This window comes from Pteronotus mesoamericanus, unplaced genomic scaffold (genome assembly GCF_021234165.1).
Source record: "Pteronotus mesoamericanus isolate MK-2021 breed Mesoamerican mustached bat unplaced genomic scaffold, CSHL_Meso_final contig_182, whole genome shotgun sequence".
Classification (NCBI taxonomy): domain Eukaryota; kingdom Metazoa; phylum Chordata; class Mammalia; order Chiroptera; family Mormoopidae; genus Pteronotus; species Pteronotus mesoamericanus.
The window spans coordinates 16,459,421-16,481,528 of record NW_026555078.1 but is presented as its reverse complement, the minus strand read 5'-3'; the positions used below and the strand labels follow the sequence as shown (position 1 = coordinate 16,481,528).

At 52.1% G+C, this 22,108-nt stretch overlaps 1 protein-coding gene across 2 annotated transcripts in view; it reads left to right on the top strand.

Moving 5' to 3' along the window:
• The window catches only part of ESRRB (estrogen related receptor beta), a 99,909-nt gene that overhangs the window by 45,105 nt on the left and 32,696 nt on the right, over positions 1 to 22,108 (top strand). Inside the window, exons 1-3 of one of the 2 annotated variants that reach the window (XM_054567232.1) lie at positions 306 to 319; positions 5,947 to 6,356; positions 19,995 to 20,111. In XM_054567232.1, the coding sequence (XP_054423207.1) occupies positions 5,960 to 6,356; positions 19,995 to 20,111 (514 nt within the window). In that variant the 5' untranslated portion in view covers positions 306 to 319; positions 5,947 to 5,959. Of the gene's footprint in view, positions 1 to 305; positions 320 to 5,946; positions 6,357 to 19,994; positions 20,112 to 22,108 lie in introns of those variants that run through there. The other variant, XM_054567231.1, reaches the window with a different exon arrangement.

The following is a 22,108-nucleotide window of genomic DNA, read 5'->3' as shown; positions in this document are numbered from 1 at the left end:
TCCTCCAAACATACGTTTTGTGGTGCTCAGAGCCCAGAGTCGGCTGAATGGGCTAAAGTGAGCATCTCCAGGTGCTTTTGCGTCCTGCCTAAGGACACTCACCTGAGATGACCAAGGTGGAATTGGCCTCCCCAGTAGGGGGTGGGGGTTCTAACTTGCAGGAGCCGCGGCCCCAGCCAGCTGCAGCCGTCCACTGGGAGCCCTCCCTGCCATCCCGAGGCAGCTGCTCTGCGTCCAGTTGTCTCCTCCTCCTCTGGCAGAGCCTCTCTCTTCTCATTATGATGGATGCAGCCTGGAAAATCATGGATAAAAAGCCCCAGTTGAAAGACACTAATTACCCATCATTATTTCCCATTCCGTAATTTGTGTGGAACGAGATTTCCATCAGTTGTCCGGGATCAGCCTGGTTTTGACTAATCCGTCTAACGACAAGATGCTTAATTACAGATTTTTGCCTAGGCTCTAGCACACGGTGGGAGGCAGGTTCTCACTGAAGCCGGTTTGCTATTGGGTCATTGTGCAGTCCTGGGTCCCAGAGGGGGCTCCCAAGGAGAAAAAAGAAAGAGAGTGTTAGACAAGTATTACTGAGGAGACCAGGTAATACAGAACACCGCAAGAATGGTGTGTGGTAGTAGCCATGTGGTGATGGAGGCTGGCAGGTGGGCCGCTGCCTGAATCAGCTTCTTCTCTGGGGCAGGTCACCAACTCATCGTGTCTCTAAACCCCCAACTAGCCCCCAGCCAGCCTGGCTCCCTAGTGAGTAACTTTGAGCAAGTCACAACTTCTTGAGGTTTTAGTTCCTCATCTGAAAGGCACCAGGGTAGGCAGGGGAATCTCTGGGAACTTGCAATTCACTGACTTCAGCTGCGCTGGTGTGTCCGTCCAGAAAAATGGGTCTACTATTGAAAGATACACATATGTAAGATTTCAATCACACAGCAGTGTTAAACCCCATTTATTAAAATACGTGATTCAGCCCTGGCTCAGTGGATTGAGCACCAGTCTGTGAATCAAAGGGTTGCTGGTTCAATTCCCAGTCAGGGCACAAGCTTGGGTTGTGGGCCAGGTCCCCAGTGGGGAGCTCTCAAGAGGCAACCACCCATTGATGTTTCCCTCCTTCTCTTTCTCCCTCCCCGCCCCTTTGTCTAAAAATAAATAAATAAAATCATTAAAAAATAAAATACATGATTCAGACTACTCAGGGGGAAGGTCATTTTGAATTAAAGAAACATCTGGGTTTAAGGAAAAAATATGTATATATATATATATAATTGATGGATCTCAGGTGCACAGAATTTGATTAATTATAATCCTTGGTTCATAATGCCTCTCACTGGCCTCCTCACCCTTCCTTCCTCCCTCTTCTCTCCCCCTCTTCCTTCTTTCCCTCCTTCCTTACTTCACCGTTTCCTTCCTTCCTCCTCTCCTTCCCTCCCTTCCATATAATAAGAGCCCATGTATTCATGTCCCAACTTCATGTTCCAATGTGAACACTGGGCCTTGACAATTACTTGCGTTTAGCCACGTGGTCCTCCCCACCCTAGCCCCCTATTAAAGGCTCATTCTGCGTTCTTGAATAGTCTTTTTAAAGGAAGTTTAGCTGTGTTCCTTTCAGGTGCCTGAGAGGCTGATTCCTAGCAAAGCCTGGCTGGAGGGTCTGAGGGTCAGCTTCATTGAATAGCTCAGGTGGCCCCTGCTTAGCAAACCAATTACAGAAATGCACATAAGAGTCTCTCAAGTGTTCAGAAACCATTTTTCTTCTGTAGAATGGATTCCCCTTCCAGGCTTATTTATCCTCTTAATTTGCCTAATTTACCGTGTTCCTTCCTAGTAAATGGCAAGTTCAATGTGGAAGGAGTTCTTGTAGATCTGGGGACTTGTTTGAGGAAAGAGCTTTGCTGGGTTTAACCACAGGCCTCTGGCTGCTGGGTTTTCTAGAAGGCATTTCCTGGGAGACCACAACCGTAGCCGACGTCCTTGGAGTGCGCGCTGCGTCAGCTTCTGCTTGCCCAGAAGGACCCTGTGAAGGAGGATCTGTGGTAGAGCCCATTTTACAGATGAGCACCCTGAGCCCCAGGGAGGGTGACCTGTGGACTCACAGTGAACAGCTGCTACGTGGCAGAACTGGCACATTCAATGCCAGGGTGCATGCAGGCTCATAAACGGCAAGGAACTTGGCGGCTTGTTTCCGCTCTGAGAGGGGTGGTCCCAGCACGGAGCCAAAAGCGAGCTCTGAGGGCGGCCCCTCTGCATGTGACCCAGATTTCTGCATGTGGTTGGGTGGACGCTGTGCTGGAGAGGACAGCAAGCCAGGCACCGGCTAATCAGGCCAGGCTGTCCCTCTTTTCTCCAGGAGCTTGTTCCTTGAGGGCCATAGACACCTGGGATGACAGCGTAAAAATGCAGGACTGGTTCATGGTGGTAGCCTCTAGAGGTCCATGGAAGAACATCTCAGCAGCTGGGGGTTCACTCAGAGCTTGCAAGATCCTGCTGGTCTCGGCATTAGGAAAATCCTCAACCCATTGTGTTGCAGAGAGCCCCAGAATCAGCTCAGGTGCCCCTGGAGCTCAGGCTGCTCTGGGGTACAGGGCCCCGCCCTGGACACTACTAACAGGGCCAGGGGCAGGGCTGGGTGGGGGTGAGGGAGGCCTTGTCTAATCAGATGGTGGTCAATCGAGGCCAGGGCAGCTTTGGCTACGCTCCTCTGAAGGATCACCAGAAATAGGATGCCTTGAGGGGCTTCGACCGCTGACCACCACTCTTTCAAAGGCTGCTCAGAGGCGGCATCTGGCCCCTCTGCAGAAGGTCAATAGTCATCGACCCAGTTGGGAACTGGGTCCCGGCCAATCGCAGATGATGGACTCAACACGACTCCCCCCCCGCCCCCGCCCACCCCCCACTCCGCCCCGAGCACAGCGTCAGCCCCTCCCCCGCTTTCTGAGGCTGCACCGCCTGCCCGGGCAGCTGTCAGCCACCCACCCCGCAGCCGCCTCCTCCTGGGCCTGCCACCAAGGCTTCACCCCTGCACTCTTCCCTGACCCGGTCTCCCATCCTTCCCTTTTTCTCGCTCCTTCTTCCAGCTGTGCCTCAGCCTCTGCCCAGGAAACCACCGCGCTCTTGGCCTCTGTTTCTCCCACTTCCACCTTTTCTAATGTCACTCCCCTCTGTCCTGAAACTGCGCCATTCATTTGCCCAACCTTCAGTTCCCTTACCCCTTGTCTGTCCTCTTCCCTCATTTATTGAAGTCAGTGGCTTTCAATGGGGGACGGGGTTGAGGGGGCGACTGTGCATCCTCCACCCCTGGAACATTTGGCAGCTCTGGCTGTGACATCTGCATGAATGAAGCCAGACCAGCGGGGCGCAGCAGCGGGGTGCAGTAGGTTGGGGGCGCAGCACACAGCTGGAACTTGCTTCCTTCTCAGCCCCAGGGTCTCTGGCCTGGGCCTGGGGGCGAGGTCTGGACAGGGCGTATCTTGGCTGCGCAGGCTGTTGCCGGAAGCTTTGTGCCCTTCTGAACGAAGAGAGGGGCAGAAGGGGAAACCAAAGGCTTAGGGGACTGCCTGCCCCGGGGTCCTTTGGGGTTGTCAGAGCCCTGACGCTGGGGCAACAGAGCAGGGACAGTTCTGTACGGCCTGCTGCCCCCCTGGGAGTAAGTAGCTGCAGGGCTCTCCCCCTTCTTCCCTCAGGACCCACGCTTCCTGGACATCCACGGGCTGGCACGTAATTCATGCTCACTAAAGAGTAGTTGCTCTAATTACTGTTCGTGTCAAGTGTATCTCCCGGATCTCAGGAGCTCTGGGGGAGGGGGAGGGTGGGGGACGGAGGACGCAGGGCTGGGGCTGGGAGCTGTCTCACCCGGCAGGCCTGGGGGGCTCCTGTGAACTGCAGAGCCTACCGCGGCAGGCAGGAGGGGGTACACGTGAAAGAGCCCCCGTCAGCAGTCCCTGCCTGCCTGCCCCTTGCAAGGGCATTGTGGGGAAGGACCCAAAGGTGCACTTGTGTTTGCTCCGGCAGATTTGTGCCTGGGTTACGTACCCTGCCAGGTCGATGGTGTTTCCTGAGGACAAATCAGGACAGGAGGGTGAATGGAGGGGAAGCAGGTAGCTGTGGGGAGCCCAGAGAGTTGCCAGGGCACCAGCCGGTCATGGAAAAGGACTCAGAGGAAACCCTCAACTGGGCCAATGTGAGCGAAACCTGGGGCTTGTAGGAGAGGTGTCTCCAAGGACTTGAGGACTCGGGATACTTGCTATGGAATACCAGAGACCTGGGAGCCTCTATCTTCAAACACCACATTCCAGTAAATAACAAACTTCTTAAGAGTAGGAGCCTTGCAAGTATCTTTTATCTTGGTATCTGCAGCGCCCAGCTTCTGATTAGAACTGTCTCTGGGGCAATGAATCCCCTATCTCTGGGCATCTTCAAGTGTAGATGAGTGGGACAGCCTCTGGGAGGTACATTAACTATGAACTCATTAGTGGGACCAGGGACAATGAAGGCCCCTCCCCGTCATCAGGCTGCGTTTGGTGATGTGGGTGTGTGACCAAGATTGCATTGCCGGGGGTTGGGAGGGCGGGCTTTGTCGGGGTGACAAGGCAGCCCCTTCCGCAGGTGGCGACCAGCCCTTGCCTCAGTGGGCTGCTCAGAAGGCAGGGGCTCTGTCCGAGTAGCACTGGAGGTGGGGCCGTGGCTGCTTCCTCCCTGGGACCCTCCTCCTCAACCTGGAGCCATTTTGCTATTCATGGGTCCATATTGCTGACCTCTCCCACCCTTTTCTGTCTCCAGGATGTTTCCCTCCTTCCTTTCACCTGCTCCCCAGGCACAAGCCTTGACCTCCTGTTTACCTCCATGTGACCAGGCCAGGCCAGGGACTAATGGGCCCTGACTGGCCTCCTGAGTCCAGATCCCAGCTGGCCCCAGAGGGCTGGAGCTGGGCTGCAGCTGGGCTTCCCCCAACGCACACCTCACTTCCCTGCTGTGAGCTTTTCTAGCCCATTCCAGAGAGGCCCTGTGCTGGGCCAGGCTGCTGGGGCTGGGAGGGTCACACCTGCTGCCCACCTACCCTCCAGGACTCTAAGAAGAGGGGCTTCCCTTCTGGAAGGGGCATCCCTATTCCTAGCGATGCTGTCACGTTGATGATGCTCCGCTGAGTCCATCTACGGGGAGGTTGAAATTTAAGGTCAAGGAAAACAGCTGCAGAAGCACGGGATTGGGGTTGGAAGGCTCCCTCCTGCTGTGTCCTGGAGGGGAAGAGCTGGGTGGAAGGCTGCCGCTCAGGGGCCTGGGAGGGCAGCGAGAGGGGGCCTGCGGCCACCCTCCCCTCCAGCTGTGCCCCGGGCCAGCGGCAGAGCCCAGAGGACAGCCAGTGTAGCTGGGACCTTAGCCACCAGCCCTGCTTCTTGCCCTGGCCTACTGCCTTGGCATCTCTGTCTCCGAGCTCAGCGATGGTGGTGCGGGAAAGGGGAAGCTCCAAGCCTCAAGAGCCAGCGGGACCAGGCAAATGGGTTACTGGGGCATCATCCTGAGGGCGTGTTGCTCAGGGCCTGGCACGCCTGGACTTTTTCAAGTGTAGCCACTGTGTTTTTTATTCTTATGCGGGAAGTTTGGCTAAATATTTGGGCCACATTGTTTGTTACGACTTTTGGTCCCTCTCAAGACAGCAATTTGCAAAGGGCCAGGTGCCTAATCTGAACTTTATTGATCATAGTTTTTCTTTGAAGACTCAGAAGGTTCTGGGAGAAGAGGGGCGTAATGCCAGAAACTTGCTCAAGGCTGTGCCATTTCAGGACCTGTTGACCTTCTCCGGTGAATTTTATCTTAAGGAAGCCTTAGCATAGAGCCCCTCCCAGCCGCCCCACCCACTGGTGCCTGGAGCCCAGAGCTAATTCCTGGGGACGGTGTCACACCTCAGCCTCCTCAGAACTGACTTCCCGCGCTCTGTGTCCACAGGCTGCTGAACAGAATGTCCGCAGACGACCGGCACCTGAGCTCCAGCTGCGGCTCCTTCATCAAGACGGAGCCGTCCAGCCCGTGCTCGGGCATTGACGCCCTCAGCCACCACAGCCCCAGCAGCTCATCGGACGCCAGCGGCGCCTTTGGCCTGGCCCTGGGCACCCACGCCAATGGTCTGGACTCGCCGCCCATGTTTGCAGGTGCCGGGCTAGGAGGCACCCCGTGTCGTAAGAGCTACGAGGACTGTGCCAGTGGCATCATGGAGGACTCGGCCATCAAGTGCGAGTACATGCTGAACGCCATCCCCAAGCGCCTGTGCCTCGTGTGTGGGGACATTGCCTCTGGCTACCACTACGGCGTGGCCTCCTGCGAGGCCTGCAAGGCCTTCTTCAAGAGGACCATCCAAGGTGCGTGGCAGCCCAGCGGGGCCGGGAGGGGTGCGGGGGGGATTGACGGGGGGTGCGCCCCGGCCTGCGGCCCAACAGGAAACCGCATGATCCCCGCGAGCTGCCAGGTCAGGTCTGGGTGCTGGGAGCGAGGTTCATGGGCCCCCTTTTCTGTCTCACAAGATTCCTCATCATGGCTGTGCCTCTCGCTGGGATGGGGGACACTGTCAAAGGTGCACCCCTGAAAAAGCTGATTTGGGGAGGAAATAGCATTTTTTGCCTTGCAGTTGCAAACATCTCAAGATATGAAGTGTCTCTCTCTCTCTCTCTCTCTCTCTCTCTCTCTGTCTCTTTCTTACACAAGTGAAACATGACTGTTTTTCATCATGGGCTCAGGCTGCCTGAGCAAGGAAACGTTCCCCAGGCCACTCACCTGGTCCGGATCCTAGTGTGGCCTGTTTTCTAGGGTTTTTCCAATGCACCTGCATATCAGCTGAGCCATGTCCTAGTGGCTATGGGGGTGGCTGCCTCTTTCAGTGGGTAATGGAGTGAATCATTCTGAAGGAGGGGTACCAGAGCCCTGATGGGTCCCTTTGGTAAAGGGACCCCCAGTTAAACTGGGAACAACAATGGGCTGTTACCAAGTTCAAGGTACAGGCCCAGCACAGAGAGGAGGCTGGGCATGCACAGCTGAGATTCTTACTGCAGCAGCAGGTGTGGGTAGGACACTTGCAACACCCATTCAGCCAAATGTCTGTTGAGCACTATTCCAGGTGCTGGCGACAGGACAGACAAAGAGCCCTGGTCCTGCAGGTCACTGAGACGAGCAATGTCACAGGGACAGACACTGCAAACCAGACCGGGGAAAACCAGGGGCCCTGTCCTGTCTCTGGTCCAGATCCCTCATCCAGGACTTGCCTGCCTGTCCCAAGGCAGTCCTCCCCCCTCCATTTGCCTCTTAGAAGAGACAGGACGAGCTTCCCTGGGGCGATTCTCAATGCATTCACTCAACAAAGATTTATTTGTTGAGATCTCTCAGATGACAATTTATTTATTAAACCAATTGCAGGCGTTAAGATTGGTCATGTTTCCAGTTTTGCATAGGAGTTGAGGTGGCATGGTGCGGCGGCTGGCCACCCGGGCTCCTGGGTCAGGTGGCTCCGCTCAGCACCTTACAGCTGAGTGCTGTGGGCCTCTGTTTCTCTCTCACCTTCTTCAGTGAGAGGATATTGTCCCTCCCTACCTCACACAGAGCTGGTAAAAGGGGATTGAGTTGGTGTCTATCGAACACTTAAAATATGCACTGGCACCTGGTAGGTACAAAACAAATGTTTGCAATTATTTTTTTCACTTTTACAATATCACTTAAGACAGAGTTATTGCTAAGACAGCAGAGATACAATTTGTGTTCTCTTACAAAGCAAGCTTTTATAACTACATATATTTAAATAAAACTATAATTTTGACTTAACAGATTTTAAATTATTTTAGCTATTTTAGTTATAGATAGTATTTTTTTTTAAAGGAACTCATTTTAAAAAATAAACATGGCAAAACTTCAAACAGATCAGAAGAGCAAAACAGTGAAAAGTAAGTTGTGCGAAAACTCCTGACTCTGGTTCCCCGAACTTTCCCCAGAAGGAGCCATGATAGCAATTTCTTCCAGCACATATTTATGGAGTGCTTTCGCATCAGGCGCTGTGCTAGCCTCCAACACAGTGATGAACGCATCTAGTCCCTGTGCAGGAGTGCATCCAGCACAGCTTTGTACCCCACGCCTGGGAAGAGGCCCCGGCACCCCTAGACGTGAAAAGATTGCATGGTGGTTCTGTCTCCTGCCTCAGTCAGGGTCAAAAACCTCCAGTCCGGTTTCTAATCAATATCATCAGATATTTGACAAATAAACATGAGATGTTTAAACCAATTTCAGTTACTGAAATAGCACTTTTTTTTTTCATCACAAACTGGGAAGTGATCTTGGTAAGATTGATTCTGTGAAGTCAGTTTTTGAAAAATTGCTTTTTAGGAGACAATTACATTTTCTTCTCTCTATCATGTTCTTCAATGAGCTGGAGAGTTCTGCGTCAAATGTTCTGAAGGCAGAGGCTGGTGTGGACTTGGAAACCCTACTTACACTCTTAGCAGAGGACGGGTGCTGAGAATGTCCTTAGCAAATCAAAAGGAGGATTGGTAAATAGTCTTAATTATTTGCTACCACGAATAGGATAATGATCTCTTCCTAGAAGTCAAATGACAAACAGCAGCAGTTTTAGCGCAGTCAAACCTGTACTTGTCTCTTCTCTTTCTCACAAGAAGGGTTTTTGCGTTTATAACCAGAAAGAGGTTTCCATCCAGAACAGGGAAAAGTAAACTTGGGTTATTTGATTAACTCTTTGGTTTTGTTCTAACAAAGATTCTAATTCTGTCGTTTCTGATTGTTATCGTTGTAGAAAAATTGGAAAACATAAATAAAGAGTAGAAGAGGGGAAAAAAATGGCCTGTGATTAAAGGGACCATCACAGAGCCAAGCTGAGAGCTGAGTGAGCACTGAGTGAGGCTGGAGCCCCGCTCTGACTGAGGAGCTGCAGCGGAAGCTAAAGAGGGGCGGGGTCTGCCCTCCGGAAGGAACTGAAGGGCTCCAAAGGAGCTAACCCTCTACCTGACTGAATTTACTACCATATCTCGAAGGAAAAAAATGTGCCATCAAAAGCATTGATCTGCCCCCGGGGCATAGAATAAAAGGCGGACCTTGGCTAAGGCACCGCCTCCAGGACAGGGAGTCCGCCTGGGGACAGCCTGATGTGATCTAGTCCTGCAGGTCTTCTGCGTGGACTGAACCCCGCTAGGCTGGTCAGTGTCTCCTTGAACTTGAGTGTGCTGACCCCTCTGAGGCTTCTAGGTCAAGATCCTGCGTTTGAGCAGTGTGAGTCTGCCCCTACCGGATGGAGCCTCTTTCTGTCGCTCCTGGATCCGAGAGCTGAGTGCCAGGTTCTGGACCGTGACCCTGACCCCCATGGGAATGAGCGCCCAAGTCACGAGGGGAACATTGGCGGAGCCGTGCTGGGGCCTCTCCTAAGCCCTACTCCTTGACGTGGTCCCTGTCTCATTCTCAGCATTGACCCTGCCTCCCGTTCCCTTGAGAAACTAGAAGCTTCGGATGGGAACTCCCTCAGCTTGTTGCCACCAAAACGACCCACTGCCTCCCACCTCTGCAGCAGCTTTTCCTCATTGATGGCATGGTTATTTATAGCTCCCCACTAACTGCCGGAAGATGTCTCCTCCCCGAGTCCCCGTGCCTCCCGGGCTTTGACCCTGTCTCTTACCTACTTCCCAGACCCCCCTACCCATCATCTCCTCCTTTTAATCTCCTCACTCTCTCCGGTCTCCTTCTGTCTGTCAGCATTTAACCGCCTCTAGTACCTGCAATGAAGAAAAAATTACATCTCTCCCCTCAAACTTCAGCTTCTGGTATCCCCTTTCTCTTCCTCCTCTCAGTTCTTGACTCGCCTTGCAAGTCTCACCTTATGTGCCTAAAATCTCCTCCTGCCAGTGGCTTCAACGGCCCCTGGAATCAGGGCAAATCCCAATTCCACAGCCCTCGTCCTCAGCTTCTCCCCGAGTTCCAGCTCTTTTAACATCCAATGAACATTTCCAAGCAGGTGGCCCAGGAGCACCCCAAAGGCAACTAGTGCTAACTGTCAAACTTTTCCCCTTGCCTCCCCAGTTCAGCCCCAATCACTCCTCTGGTATTTAAGCCGGAAATGGGTCTTGTCTTTAACTTTGCTTCCTGCCCTTAGTGCCCCCTCCATTCCAATCCAACAGCTTCTCTCCATCCCCCTTGGTCCCAGCTGCCAGGCTCACCCCTTCCCCGTCTGTTACCTTCAGTGCTGCCAGGGAGACCTTTCTGAACACACGTGTGAACATGTCAGTCTTCTGTCTCCTTGTGGGTAAAATCAAACCTCCCGCATGTGTCCTTTGCAATTGCCCCCACAATGACCTTGCAGCCTCATCTTGTGCCCCTCTGCCTTGCAGGCTGAAGGTCGTCCTGACTGCTTGATTTTCTGGTTTCCAGAACTTGTCCCGTGCTTTCAATTTCTAGATTTCACACTTAGTCCTCTAGCCTTCCCTTTGCTTTCCGTCCCAACCTCCAGTCCCTACTTTTGTCCATTAGGTAGCAAGTTAACTGGCATTTCCTCCAGGAAGTCTCCTTGGACTTCCTCCTGTCATTTGCCATGTGTAGTGCCTCTACTGGATGTCCTATAAATGTCCTGGCACACCAGCAAGACTTGCCCCCCTGTATGGTTTTTGCAGTTACTTGTCCAATCCCCCAAGAAGATTGTAAGCTCTTAGGGAACAATGTACATATACCTGATTTTTCACTGATCCCCATATCCGCCCACAGTACCTGGCACATAGGAAGTTCTCAGTGTATCTGAATAGAAGCTGCACACCATGGCTGGCGTGGCTCTGTGGATTGAATGCTGGCCTGCAGACCAAAGAGTCACTGGTTCGATTCCTAGTCAGGGCACATGCCTAGGTTGTGGCTCAGGTCCCCAGTAGGGGGTGTGCAAGAGGCAACCACACACTGGTGTTTCTCTGCCTCTCCTCCTCCTTCCTTCCCCTCTCTCTGAAAATAAATAAAATCTTTTTCCTTTTTTTTTTAAAGGAGGTGATCCCCAAAGTGATCCTCTGTTTTTCCAGTAAGGACAAACCAAAGAAGTTTGGCCGGTTTGCATATATGAACTTTTAGGAATCTAGATAAAGTAGTCAAATGTCTACTTATAATGACATGCTAATTTTTGTAATTTTAAGTCACAGGTGTAAAGCAATATATTTTTTGAAAAACTTTCTACTCACATTTTGTAAAGTGATGTTTCTCAAACTTTTAACGTGCATCTTAGATAACAGTACATTTCCCTGCCCTGGGCTACGTTTTGAGTCGCTTACACAGTACTTTAGAGCACTCTCCCTTCATGTCCGTTCCCATGACTTGAGATTTTACAAGCATGTTTGGCTTCTATCCGTAAAAATTTTACTTTGAGCCAAAAGTGCAGTTTCTAGATTATCAGGACCATTCTTTTCCCTCTGTGTCAGCTTACAGACATGATTTCCACAGTGTGTCTGGCCTGGACTGCTTACGACCCTGGGTGTCTGTAACTGTGAGGTCCTATTCTCAGGAAGAACTGAATTTGTGTAAAATTTCTTGACCCCCTTTGTCGATTCACTCGGGTGACTCATGTTGATTGCGAGTCTTCTCAAATGGTAGTTGTTCAATATAAAGTGATTGGGATAGCACCTCTAATTTGAGACCTCTTAAAGACTCAGATATTTAGCAACTTCTTTTTCTTAAGCCCAATGTCTGGGGAAAGCTCCTGTCTCACATGCAACCTTATGAAGCAGTGGTCCAGTCCCAGCCACTGTTCTGGGAGCTGAAATGGAGCAATGGCCCTCCCTTCAAGGCCTTGTCTTCTAGTGAGGAAGGCAGACAGTAAATATGGTAACAAATAAAGAGGCACAATGACAGACTGAGACTAGTCTTGCGAGGAGAAGAACCAGAGGCTAAAGGTGATCGAGAGAGGGATCTAAGACAGATGGACGTTTAGGGCCGGCGGTGCTAAGAAGGTGGCTTGTGAGGGAAGGGAAGGTGAAGTAGAGGAAAGACTCCCGGGACCAGCATTTCAGGCAGAGGAAGCAGAACTGTGTTTCAGGACCAGAAGGAAGGCCAGTGTGTGAGTGAGGGCGGAGTGGGGAGAAGATGGGCTGGAGAGGTCGGCGAAGTCGCCGGGCCGTGGCGAGCGCCACGCTTGGATTTTCTTCTAGGTGGAACAAAAGCTACTGATGAATAGATGAACTCACGATGCATGGCCACGGGGGCTGTGCAGAGGGTAAAGCCACCCTGTACTCCTCCTTACGTTCCCAAGGCATGTGGCCAACTTTGCATGTTGCTGGGAGGCCCCTCAAGCAGCTCTTGGGTCTGTGACTTAAGACGAACAAGTGAGCAAGAGACCCTGGCACAGCACTTCCTCTGTTCACGCGGGGCCCAGACGCAAGCGTGGAAGGAAACTCCCCACGGAGAGCGGCAGGGGCATGATTGATGGGTTATTCTGCCTTGGACCACCTCCAGGCCTTTTGTGCTGGAGAAGAAGGCTGGAGGGTCCCAGGGGACACAAGACAACAAGGGTGCAGAGACAAAGCCAGGAGTGGATAAAAGGCAGGAGTGGGGTACTACTTACCAGCCAGTTGACCTCGGGCAGGGATTTAGGTCCTCGGGCCTCAGTTTCCTCATCTACACAGCAAAAGCCAATCCACCCACAAAGTGGTTGCTGTCTGGAGGACGCTGAAGGAACGAGGTAAAAACAAGTCACAATTTCTCTTTTCAGAGGCACAGCGTGGGAGAAGTCAGGTGGGACACAGAGATGAGACAGGACCGGAGGGCTCCCCGGAAGGAGGGCTCCCCAGAAGAAGGGCACTTAGGCAGAAGTGAAAGGCAAACGTGTGTGGCAGGAAGCACCGCGCGCCACGAGAGCAGGGCCAGAGGAGATGAATGCATTCTGCTAAGGGAAGTCCGGGCTCAGTGGCAGGCGACGGGCTGTGTGAGGGACAGGCGTAGAGGAGCGGTCCAGCCTGAGGGCTGCCTCACCAGGCTTCGGATCCCAGCTTCCCTCAGTGGTGTCAACTTGGGCAAGTCCCTTAGTTTCTCTGGGCCTTAATTTCTGTGTCAAGAAGCAGGGCAGGCAGTGAGGAAGGGGCTGGGATAATGGATTAAGTTTGGTACATGCTGGATCCGTTCACAGGACTTACCCTGGAGAGATGGAAATCAGGACGTAGAGCTCAGGAGTGGAATCTGAGTGGAGTTTGGGGTAGTGGTTCTCAGAGCGTGGTCCCCGGGCCCAAAGCACAGGCTTCACGTGGGACCCTGTTAGAAATGCAAATTTCTGGCGCCACCCCAGACCTGCTGAATCAGAGAGGCTGAGGGGCGGGCCATAGTGACCTATTTAACGAGCCCTCCTGGAGAGCTAGTTCCTGGGGGAACAGTTCAGAGCAGAGGGGAAAGAGGCGGGGGCAGGGCAGGAGGAGGGACCCTGTGAAAGCAAGGTGGGTGGGGAGTAAGAGCCTTGAAGGAGACGGAGAAGCACCAGATGTCATCCGTCCCAAGACGCACGTTTTCTCCATGTCCCATCCCTGAGTTGGACTGTGTGCCAGTCACTGTCTGCTAGGCGACAGCTGTATGTGGTTGTCACTGCTCTCACATGCACATGAAAGCTTGCAGAAAGGGGCCAGTGACCCGGAAGGAAATCCCGAGACACAATGGACACGCTTAAGAAGGACAGCTCCCTTGTTAGCAGAGAGGACGATTCTGCATGGAAACACGAAAACAATGACTCTGATCAAAAATGATTCAGGAGAATCACACTCTGGAAAGTACGCCCCCCCCCCCCCAATTTTCTCTTTCACGGTTGCACAAGAATGCTGTGCAATCAAATCTGTATCTAAATAAATCTCAAGGAAAAATCTTTATAAAGAAATAAATCTCAAGGAGCTCTTCTAATAAGAAACAAAAATGCTAGTGGCAAGGAAGTGCAGTTCTAGTTTGATTGGCAACTTTTTTCTCCCTTTCTTTCTTAGTGGGACATAAAACAATGCTGCAATCTTAGCATCCAAAGCATCTGGGCTTCAATGTGATGGATCCAGAGATGGTCAGAGGTGTCGCAAGTCCCTGCAGAGAGAAGGAAAATGGAGTCTCACAGAGGGGTGGGTTCTAAGAGGCATGAGGGGCGTCTGTGGCTTCAGGCTGGACCTGGACAGGGAGGCCCCAGGGGAGGTGATTGCACTTGACAACTAGGAGCTTACTTTTGAACGGTAGGATTCTGAGGGTGGGGATTCTTGCTTTCAGTTCATTTGCTTTGATCAACAGGTATTTTCAGGTTCCAGGCACCATACTCAAGATACAAAAAGGAAAGCCCTAATGACCTCTGTCTTTAGGAAGCACACAATTTGGAAGGAAGGGCAATATGTGAAGCCTTGATTATGATATACTAAGCTAGTTGCTTTACGTGTGTGGGGGGCGATGAGGGAGATGAATGATGGATGAAGCCTGCAGGGCAAATCTGAAGGAGCACATGAGCCTACCTGGGGCAGAAGGGAAGAGAGTGTCACCAAGAAGACCATGTGAGACCCAGGCTTCAAGGATGTAGAAGGTTTGCCAGGAGGAGTTTCAGGTAGAGGGAGGGATGAAGCTGCTTTGCCTTCTAGCTTCTAGCGCTTCTGTCAAGAAATTTAATTCAGCCCTGACTGGGTGGCTCAGTTGGTTGGAGTGTTGTCTGTACGCCAAAAGGTTGTGGGTTCGACTCCCAGTCAGGGCACATACCTAGGTTGCGGGTTCAATCCTTGGTTGGGACGTATATGGGAGGCAACTGATTGATATTTCTGTCTCACATTGATGTCTCTCTGTCTCTCTCCCTTTCTCTCCCTCCCTTCCTCTCTCTCTAAAAATCAGTTTAAAAAAACATATCGGGTAAGGATTAAAAAAAAAAATTTGATTCACTCATTTGGAAAATGTATGTGGAGGCCTCACTCCTTCCCAGACATGGTTCTGGGGGCCGAGAAACTACAGAGAACAAAGCAGACAATAGAGATACATGAATGAAGTCGGGGAAAGAGTGCTAAGTAGAAATAAAGAGCAGTGAGCATGCGCACAGCATGTGTGTGTGTGTGTGTTCACAGGGAGGGTGTTCCCTTGTGGTCTGAGGTACAGTGGCCAATCTTTCTCCTGGTCCTGTACATTTGACTTCTTTTTACTCCCTCTGCAAGTGTTTAGGATCGTCTTTGTTGTCCTCATGATTGAAATTTTACAATAAAAACCTGGGTTGTGTGTTTTAGGTCTTTTTATTATTTATTATTAATTTTATATTTCGTTTTGGTGTGATTGTAGACCCCCAGGCAGTTGTAAGAAATAATGCAGAGAGATCCCACATATGCAGACTCCACACCTTTCCCCAGCCTCCCCCTTTTATGTAACGATAACACACTGTCACAGCCGGGACGTGGGCGCTGATAGAATCCGCCCGCCTCACTCGGAGTTCACCAGTCGTACACGCTGGGGGCTGTGTGGGCGCGCGCACGTGTGTGTGTGTGCGCGCGCGCGTGTCTTTCTATGTAGCTTCACCCCTATAGATTCCTGTGACCACCAACCACCGCAGTCAAGACCCCACCAGGTCTATAACGTAGGAGTCCTGGCACAGCTCTTCAATAACCGCACCACCTCCCCACCCCACCCCACCCCCGGCCCCGGCGCCTGGCAGCTGATTTGTTCTCCACCTCCATAATGTTGTCTAGGCCTTTTTTCATTCATTCTTCTGGGCTCTCAGCAGGCCCTGTGATCCGGAAACTCACACTCTTTAGGTCTTAAGATTTTCCTCCCTCCCCGCTCCTTCCCTTCCTCTTTCCCTTTGTGATAGCTTCCTCTCCAGCATTTTCTCTTTCGAAAACTCCTAATGGTTGGCTATGGAGCTTCCAGGATCAATCTTCTAATTCTTATTTCTTTTCTAGCCTATTGTCCATCTCTTTGATTTTTGGTCTGTTCTAGAGAAAGTAGCTCCTTAGACAACTCTTTTGACTTTTTGGGGGCTTTCATACTTTTAATGTCTATGAGCTCCATTTTATACTTTCTTTATATTGCATACTTTTCTTGTTTCATGAATGCAGTATCTTTTTCTTCTCCGGTCAACAGCGTGCTAATTACTGCTTCTGGAGCTTTATTTCTGCTTCCTGGTTTGTCCTGGTTTCCTCCTGCATGCTTTCCCCCAACTTGTTTTGGTTGGTCTTTCACATTAAGGCTTTCCATAAATCCACTGGTAACCCTGGCTGTCTGAAATGCCAACAGGGATAAAAACCGTAGAAGGGACTTTCCTTGGGCTTATCTTTATCTGCTGGGCTTTTCTCTGATGCTGTTCATTCTCCCAGAGAAGGATCCTACAAACTCCTACCTTCGGGTTGCGGGGAGGTGGGGCATGCCTCTGGCTGCTAGAATTCTAAGGGTGGGCTTGGGGTGAGCTGGGCAGTCTCACTGTTCTGTATGCAATATTCAGTCATCCTCTATTCAGCTTCAACTTCCCTTCTGCCCTCCACTGGGGTTCCTGAGTCCAGACTTCACTTGAATATATTCTCCCAGGACTAAGTTGGCTTCTTCTGTGCAGATCGTGGGGAGATACTTGGTGGCCACAGGGAGTGGCAGCTAAGCACTCCCTCAAGTACAGACTTCCAACAAATTCTCATTTCCTGCCCCATACCTCACGCCATCTTCTGCTGAGTCTTGAGTCTTCAACACTTGAGGCTTTCTGAGGTTCTGCAGGACCAAGGGCTTACTTCTTATCTGGATCCCCCTTGTTAGCGACTTTGGTTTCTACTTCCTCCATTTTCCTGTGACAGTTATCACTCCTATACTGCCCTTTAGTGGGCTTTTGAGAAGGTCACAGACATATGTGTTCAGTGTGCCATGATGAACTGGAAGTCCATCAAGGGATTTTTCACAGGAAAATTATTAATGTCCCCCTAGAGGCAGGGTGGAAGGGAGAATGGAGACAGAGGAGCCTAGCACATTAGAGGTGAGGCAGGAGAGGCTGAGAGTTGAAACTAACCAAGGCAGAAGCAGAAGGAGGGAGGAAATACCAGGGATGTGGGATAAAAAGGATCTTAGAAGTGTCCAGGATGCCACAGTGTCTGACCTAGGTGCTGGTGTGGCCAGCGGCCCCTTTGCTGAGACAAGGAACACAGTGAGAGGAACAGGCTGGGCGAGGATGGGTTCAGTTTGAGAAAGCGTGAGACACCAGCGGTTGGTGGATGTAAGGGTGTGAAGCACACGCAGTGAGTCTGGCTGCCCATCCTTGCCAGTTCCGAGGTAGCTGAAGCCAGTGACAGGGATGAGATCATCCAGCTCATGGGGAAGGAGCGGGGGAAGGAGGAGAGCTGAGGGCAGTGGACCATGCAGAGAAGAAAGGCATAGGCTCTGTCCTCTGGGAGTAAGATAAAAAAGGAGTGGAACCAAGCGACTACCAGCTCAGCCCATTCAGGCTCTGCTGTTCGCCCGCAGCCCCATCCCTGAGCCCCAAGAGAGGACTGCCATTCCCTGCTGTTGTTCAAGGACAGCGAGCTCCTGGGGCACGGATCAAAGAGAGTTGAGGGTGGGGATTTACACTCTGCCCCAAGGTCACGCAGAAGTCCAGGTCAGGTTCTGGGCATTCGGACCCCCCTCCCATGGCGTGCACGGCATCCACCCTGAGGGCCAGCTCTGGAAGGCCCGTCCTATTGTCCTTAAGGGCCCAAATGGGTGGCTAGCTTCAGGTCTGACACCTACAAAAGACTTCCCCAGGAGTCTTCTGGGTCTTTGTGTTCTGGCAGCCCTGCTTAGATGCAAAAATAAGCACAGTAACCTTGGTTGTATGTTTGCCAGTGCATGAACGGCACTAAGCCCTTTCTGCGCTCTGTTACCGGAATCCACACAATTTTATGACGTGGGAACATACTGTGCCCCTTTAACAGATGAACAAACGGGGACCCAGAGAGGTTAGGTGACTTGCCTGAAGTGGAGTCGCATGTGTCTACCCTGGGCACACTTCCAGGCTAGAACCCTGAATTCATGCTGGCCATTGACCACGTCCCCATCCTAGGAGAGGCCACGCCCAAACCTGCCACTCCTGAGCTTGGGGGGGTGGTGATGGGTGTGTGTATGTGTGTGTGTGTGTGAGTGTGTGTGTGTGTGTGTGTGTGTGTGTATGTGAGAGACAGATGCCTCTCGCTGCTCCTGAGCTCTCCTAGACCGCCCCCAAGAGACCACAGGAATTCCGATGAATTAATCTCATCGCTTTATCGAGGAGGCTCTTATAGAAATTACGAGGCCACCAGCCTGGCTTTGCTGGCAGTCAGCCGCGGGGGCCATAAAACAAATTGAAAGGAACAAAAAAATAAATAAATAAAATTAGAAATATGGTATCTCTCTTCCTCTCTCTCCACACACACACACACACACACACACACAGAGTCAGGGATACGGCTTGAGTTCTTGTTAATGCTCTGTCCTCTTGTCCTGGGAGAACCCCAGTGTCAAATCAGCAGACACTTGTTGACCCTCTGCTGGAAGAGCAGCCCTGAGAAACCTGGAACCCACCCTCCTTCAAGGCATGACAGGCTGGCTGTGCAGCTGTGACCAGGGAACGTGAAAAGTTAGCAGCGTGCGCGTGGCATCCTGAGGCAGCAGAGTTACCCAGGGCCACAGCAGGCCCTGGGGGCTCCCTGCAGTGGTTCAGAGCAAACATAGAACCGAACCTCTTGGGTTCGAGTCCTTGCTCTGCCTCATCCTGGACTCTACTCACCTTGCTCGTCTGTAAGATGGAGAGAAGGATGTTGACTTCCAGGGTTGTTGGAAAAATGAAAGTTTCAATGTACAGAAGGCAGAACTGTAGCTGCTTCATAATAAGCACTGGTTAGTGTCAGCTCTCAGGGTGCATCAAGCCCCTACTGGATGCCAGGCCCTTGAACTGCGGCGAGGAGCTGGTCTAGGAGGAGACAGATAATTGCAACAGAGGTGATAGGGTGGAGAATAAACATCCACCTACGTGGGGCCTGGAGATGCACACAGGCCAGGTGAAGAGGTGCAGGGGGCAGAACTGTGCTTGTTCCAAGCAGTGGGAGCAAAGGTCTGGAAGCCTAGATCACTGAGTTCCAGGAACTGATGATGATGATGCAGAGCAACAGGGATGCTGAGGCTGGAGATGGGGCTGAGGTGAAGTGGGGGCAGGGACGAGCCTCTACAGAGCTTCCAAGCCAGGGCAGACTTGGCTAAATCAGTTTATATGTGGGTTTTCCTCCTTTCCATTTATCTTTTAAATTTTACCATGCTTATGTGATGTTGAAATTATTTCCCAAGAAGCCACACAAGCCAGAGTGGGCTAAGACATGGTTAGGGTTAGGTAATAGGGGAGAGGAGCACACAGAATCTTTATCCCTTCCCTTCTTGTCCCCGCCCATCTTCAAGCGCGGAGGTTGACCTCTGGCCCTGCTCCCTGCAGGAAACGGGATGGAAAAAGTTTTGGGCCAGCTGGACTTCAGAGAGAGAGGGAGAGAGATCTCAGGTATCCTGGGCAAATCAACCTCTTTGAGCCTCAGTTTCCTCACCAGTACAAAATAGCAATAAGAGCACTCGCCAAGCCATTGTGAGCACTCAGTACACGGTTAGATGCTTCCTCATAGGGAATCAGTAGTGTCATTACTTCGAAGCACTTTGTCAGTGGTGGAACTGGGCTCACATGTGTTCCCAGAAAACCCAGTAGCAAATGGTTTCCGTGGGCCATGTGCCACATGGGGAGACTGAGGTACAACGAAGCCTGAGGACAGCCCCTCCGTGAGTTTTGGTGTCCCAGCGCAGTGGGTGACTCTTCTTCAAAGCAGTGGCTGCCTGGCCTACCCAGACCTCGGGAACTGGGGTCTTTACATTTAAGAGTATTGGGAACATTTTGACAAGTACGTACTTTGAGAACCGCTGCCCTGTGGGACCCTCAGTGTGGGGGGCAGTGTGGGTCTGGCTGGTTAACCCCCATCGAGCCTTTGGCCAGCAGGTGGAGGCCCTGGATGGCACCTGGCGACCCTGTCTGTGTCTGGTTACAGGGAACATCGAGTACAGCTGCCCGGCCACCAACGAGTGTGAGATCACGAAACGGAGGCGTAAGTCCTGCCAGGCCTGCCGCTTCATGAAATGCCTCAAAGTGGGGATGCTGAAGGAAGGTAAGACGCCCTGTGCGCCTGCCGAGGCTTCACCGAGCGGTTCCTGGGCGAGGTCTTGCCCACTGGGAGCCTCAGACCCCTGGGAGAACACCCGCAAGCCGCGGCCTTGCCTTCTCCAGAGGCCAGTGCATGTGCATGTGGTTCCACGGGGTCCCCGGACCCTAGGAGCCTCTCTGTGCATCCCAGGCTAAGCCCCTGCCCCAGGAGTGCCCCCCACCCATCCTCTCTCACACACCCTGTGAGCAGGTCCGCAGCCTCCAGCTCCTGCTTAGCTTTCCGCTCCTGAAGGAGATACAGGGTGTCAGGAAGGTGAGAGTTGGAAGTTCTCCATTAGGGACCCCACGTGGGCCCTGGGAGACTGGTGTGGTATTCTGCTGAAGGTCCTCCTTTTGGGGCAAGCCCCCTGCACCCTGGGAGAGGCAGGCTCTTTTACCTCTCAGGAGCCTGTGGAGTGCCGGGGCACAAAGATCAAGGCATTAAGGTCTGGAAGGACATGTGATGAACCCTTCGTCCACTTCCTGGCAGGAGGACAGCACACTGCCACCACCTTGAGGGTGTTTTTCCCCTTCCAGGCCCCCTTCTCGCCATCCCCTCACTTCCCTTCCCTTTCTCCGCCCTTTGCCTCTCTCTCCCCTAAAGCTGTGCTGCCCCATGTGGCAACGTGAGCCTCGGGCTCCCAGTGTGACACACACGCCCAATTTCAAAGACTTACTAGGATGATAAAAGGAATGTAACATCGTGTAGTAATAAGTTTTAAATACTGATTGCATGTTGAAATGATAACAGTATGGCTCTATGGGGTTAAACAGAACATATTATCACATTCTTCTTTTTGCCTTCTTTAGTGTGGCTCCTAGGAAATTTAAAATACCAGGTGGTTCTCATGATTTGGATAGCACTGTTCTAAGTCTCCTCATCATCGCCTTCCCCGTGGACCAGTTCAGGTTGACAACTCTTGTGGGGCACCACTTTTGGGGAGTGGGTATTGTGTGTAAGTGTGTGTTTCTTCCCTTCCCTAGCTTTCCAGGGGATTCAGTGGAAATTCTTAGAGATCGGCTTTTATGATACTGGGCCCTGGGATCCTTCTGGAAGTGGGAGGAGGCCGGCAGAGAGGTGCAGGCTGAAGTAGGGATGATGGGGAGGGGCTGGGAGAGAAGAGGAAGAGCAGGACTCACTAGCAGAGGGTTTCTGGAAGCCCAGCCCAGCCGCTAAGCGCCCAGGGTGCCCCTCCCATTTTCCTCTCCGGCACCTGCTGGGGAAGAGGACCCAAATTTAAGATGCCTTGTCAGTAGGGAGGTGACTTGCACCTTCTTGCACTGTGGGAATCGGAGGCCCTGTCCCCCTGTTTCCCCTTTCGGGTCCCGCCCTCTTCACCTCAGCTCAGCCCAGCATCTACACCCATAAAACAGAAGCTCTGGAAACAGGCCCCCCACTACCCTGCACCTACACAGCACGTGGCCTTTTCACTGCCTTTCTCATGGCTCACTTCTTTTAACCCCCTTGAGATGGGAAGGCCCGCCAGCTGCTTTGTTGGGGGACCAAGTGGGGAAACGGCCCCCTTTTCCGGATTAAAAATGGGCTGTATTGGACCTGCTGAAATATTGTGTTGGTTCATTTGATGCTATACAATTTGGGTCTTCCCCGGGTAGGGCGCGACCCAAGCAAGTGTCTGAACTGGGTCCCCTGCCTCCTACACCAGGTTTTTTCTGCCCCTCCAGAGCATCCTGGGGTTCACAGATGAGGAAACTGAGGCACAGAGGCCCTCAGAAACACGTTCTATTGCTGGTCTCTTGACTCCCCACCCTGTATGCTGTTAGGAGCCAACCTAAGGGTGTCCAAGCCTCATAGAGGCTCCTTGCTCTCAAGTCTGAGAACACAGGGTGAAGCTGGGCCACTGTCCAGCGGCCTTTCCTGTGTGGAGCATGTGAGGCCTCTCTGCTCACCTGAGAGCACCTGAGGCGCTGAGTGCAGAAGGAAACTCTGTCACTATCAGTGTG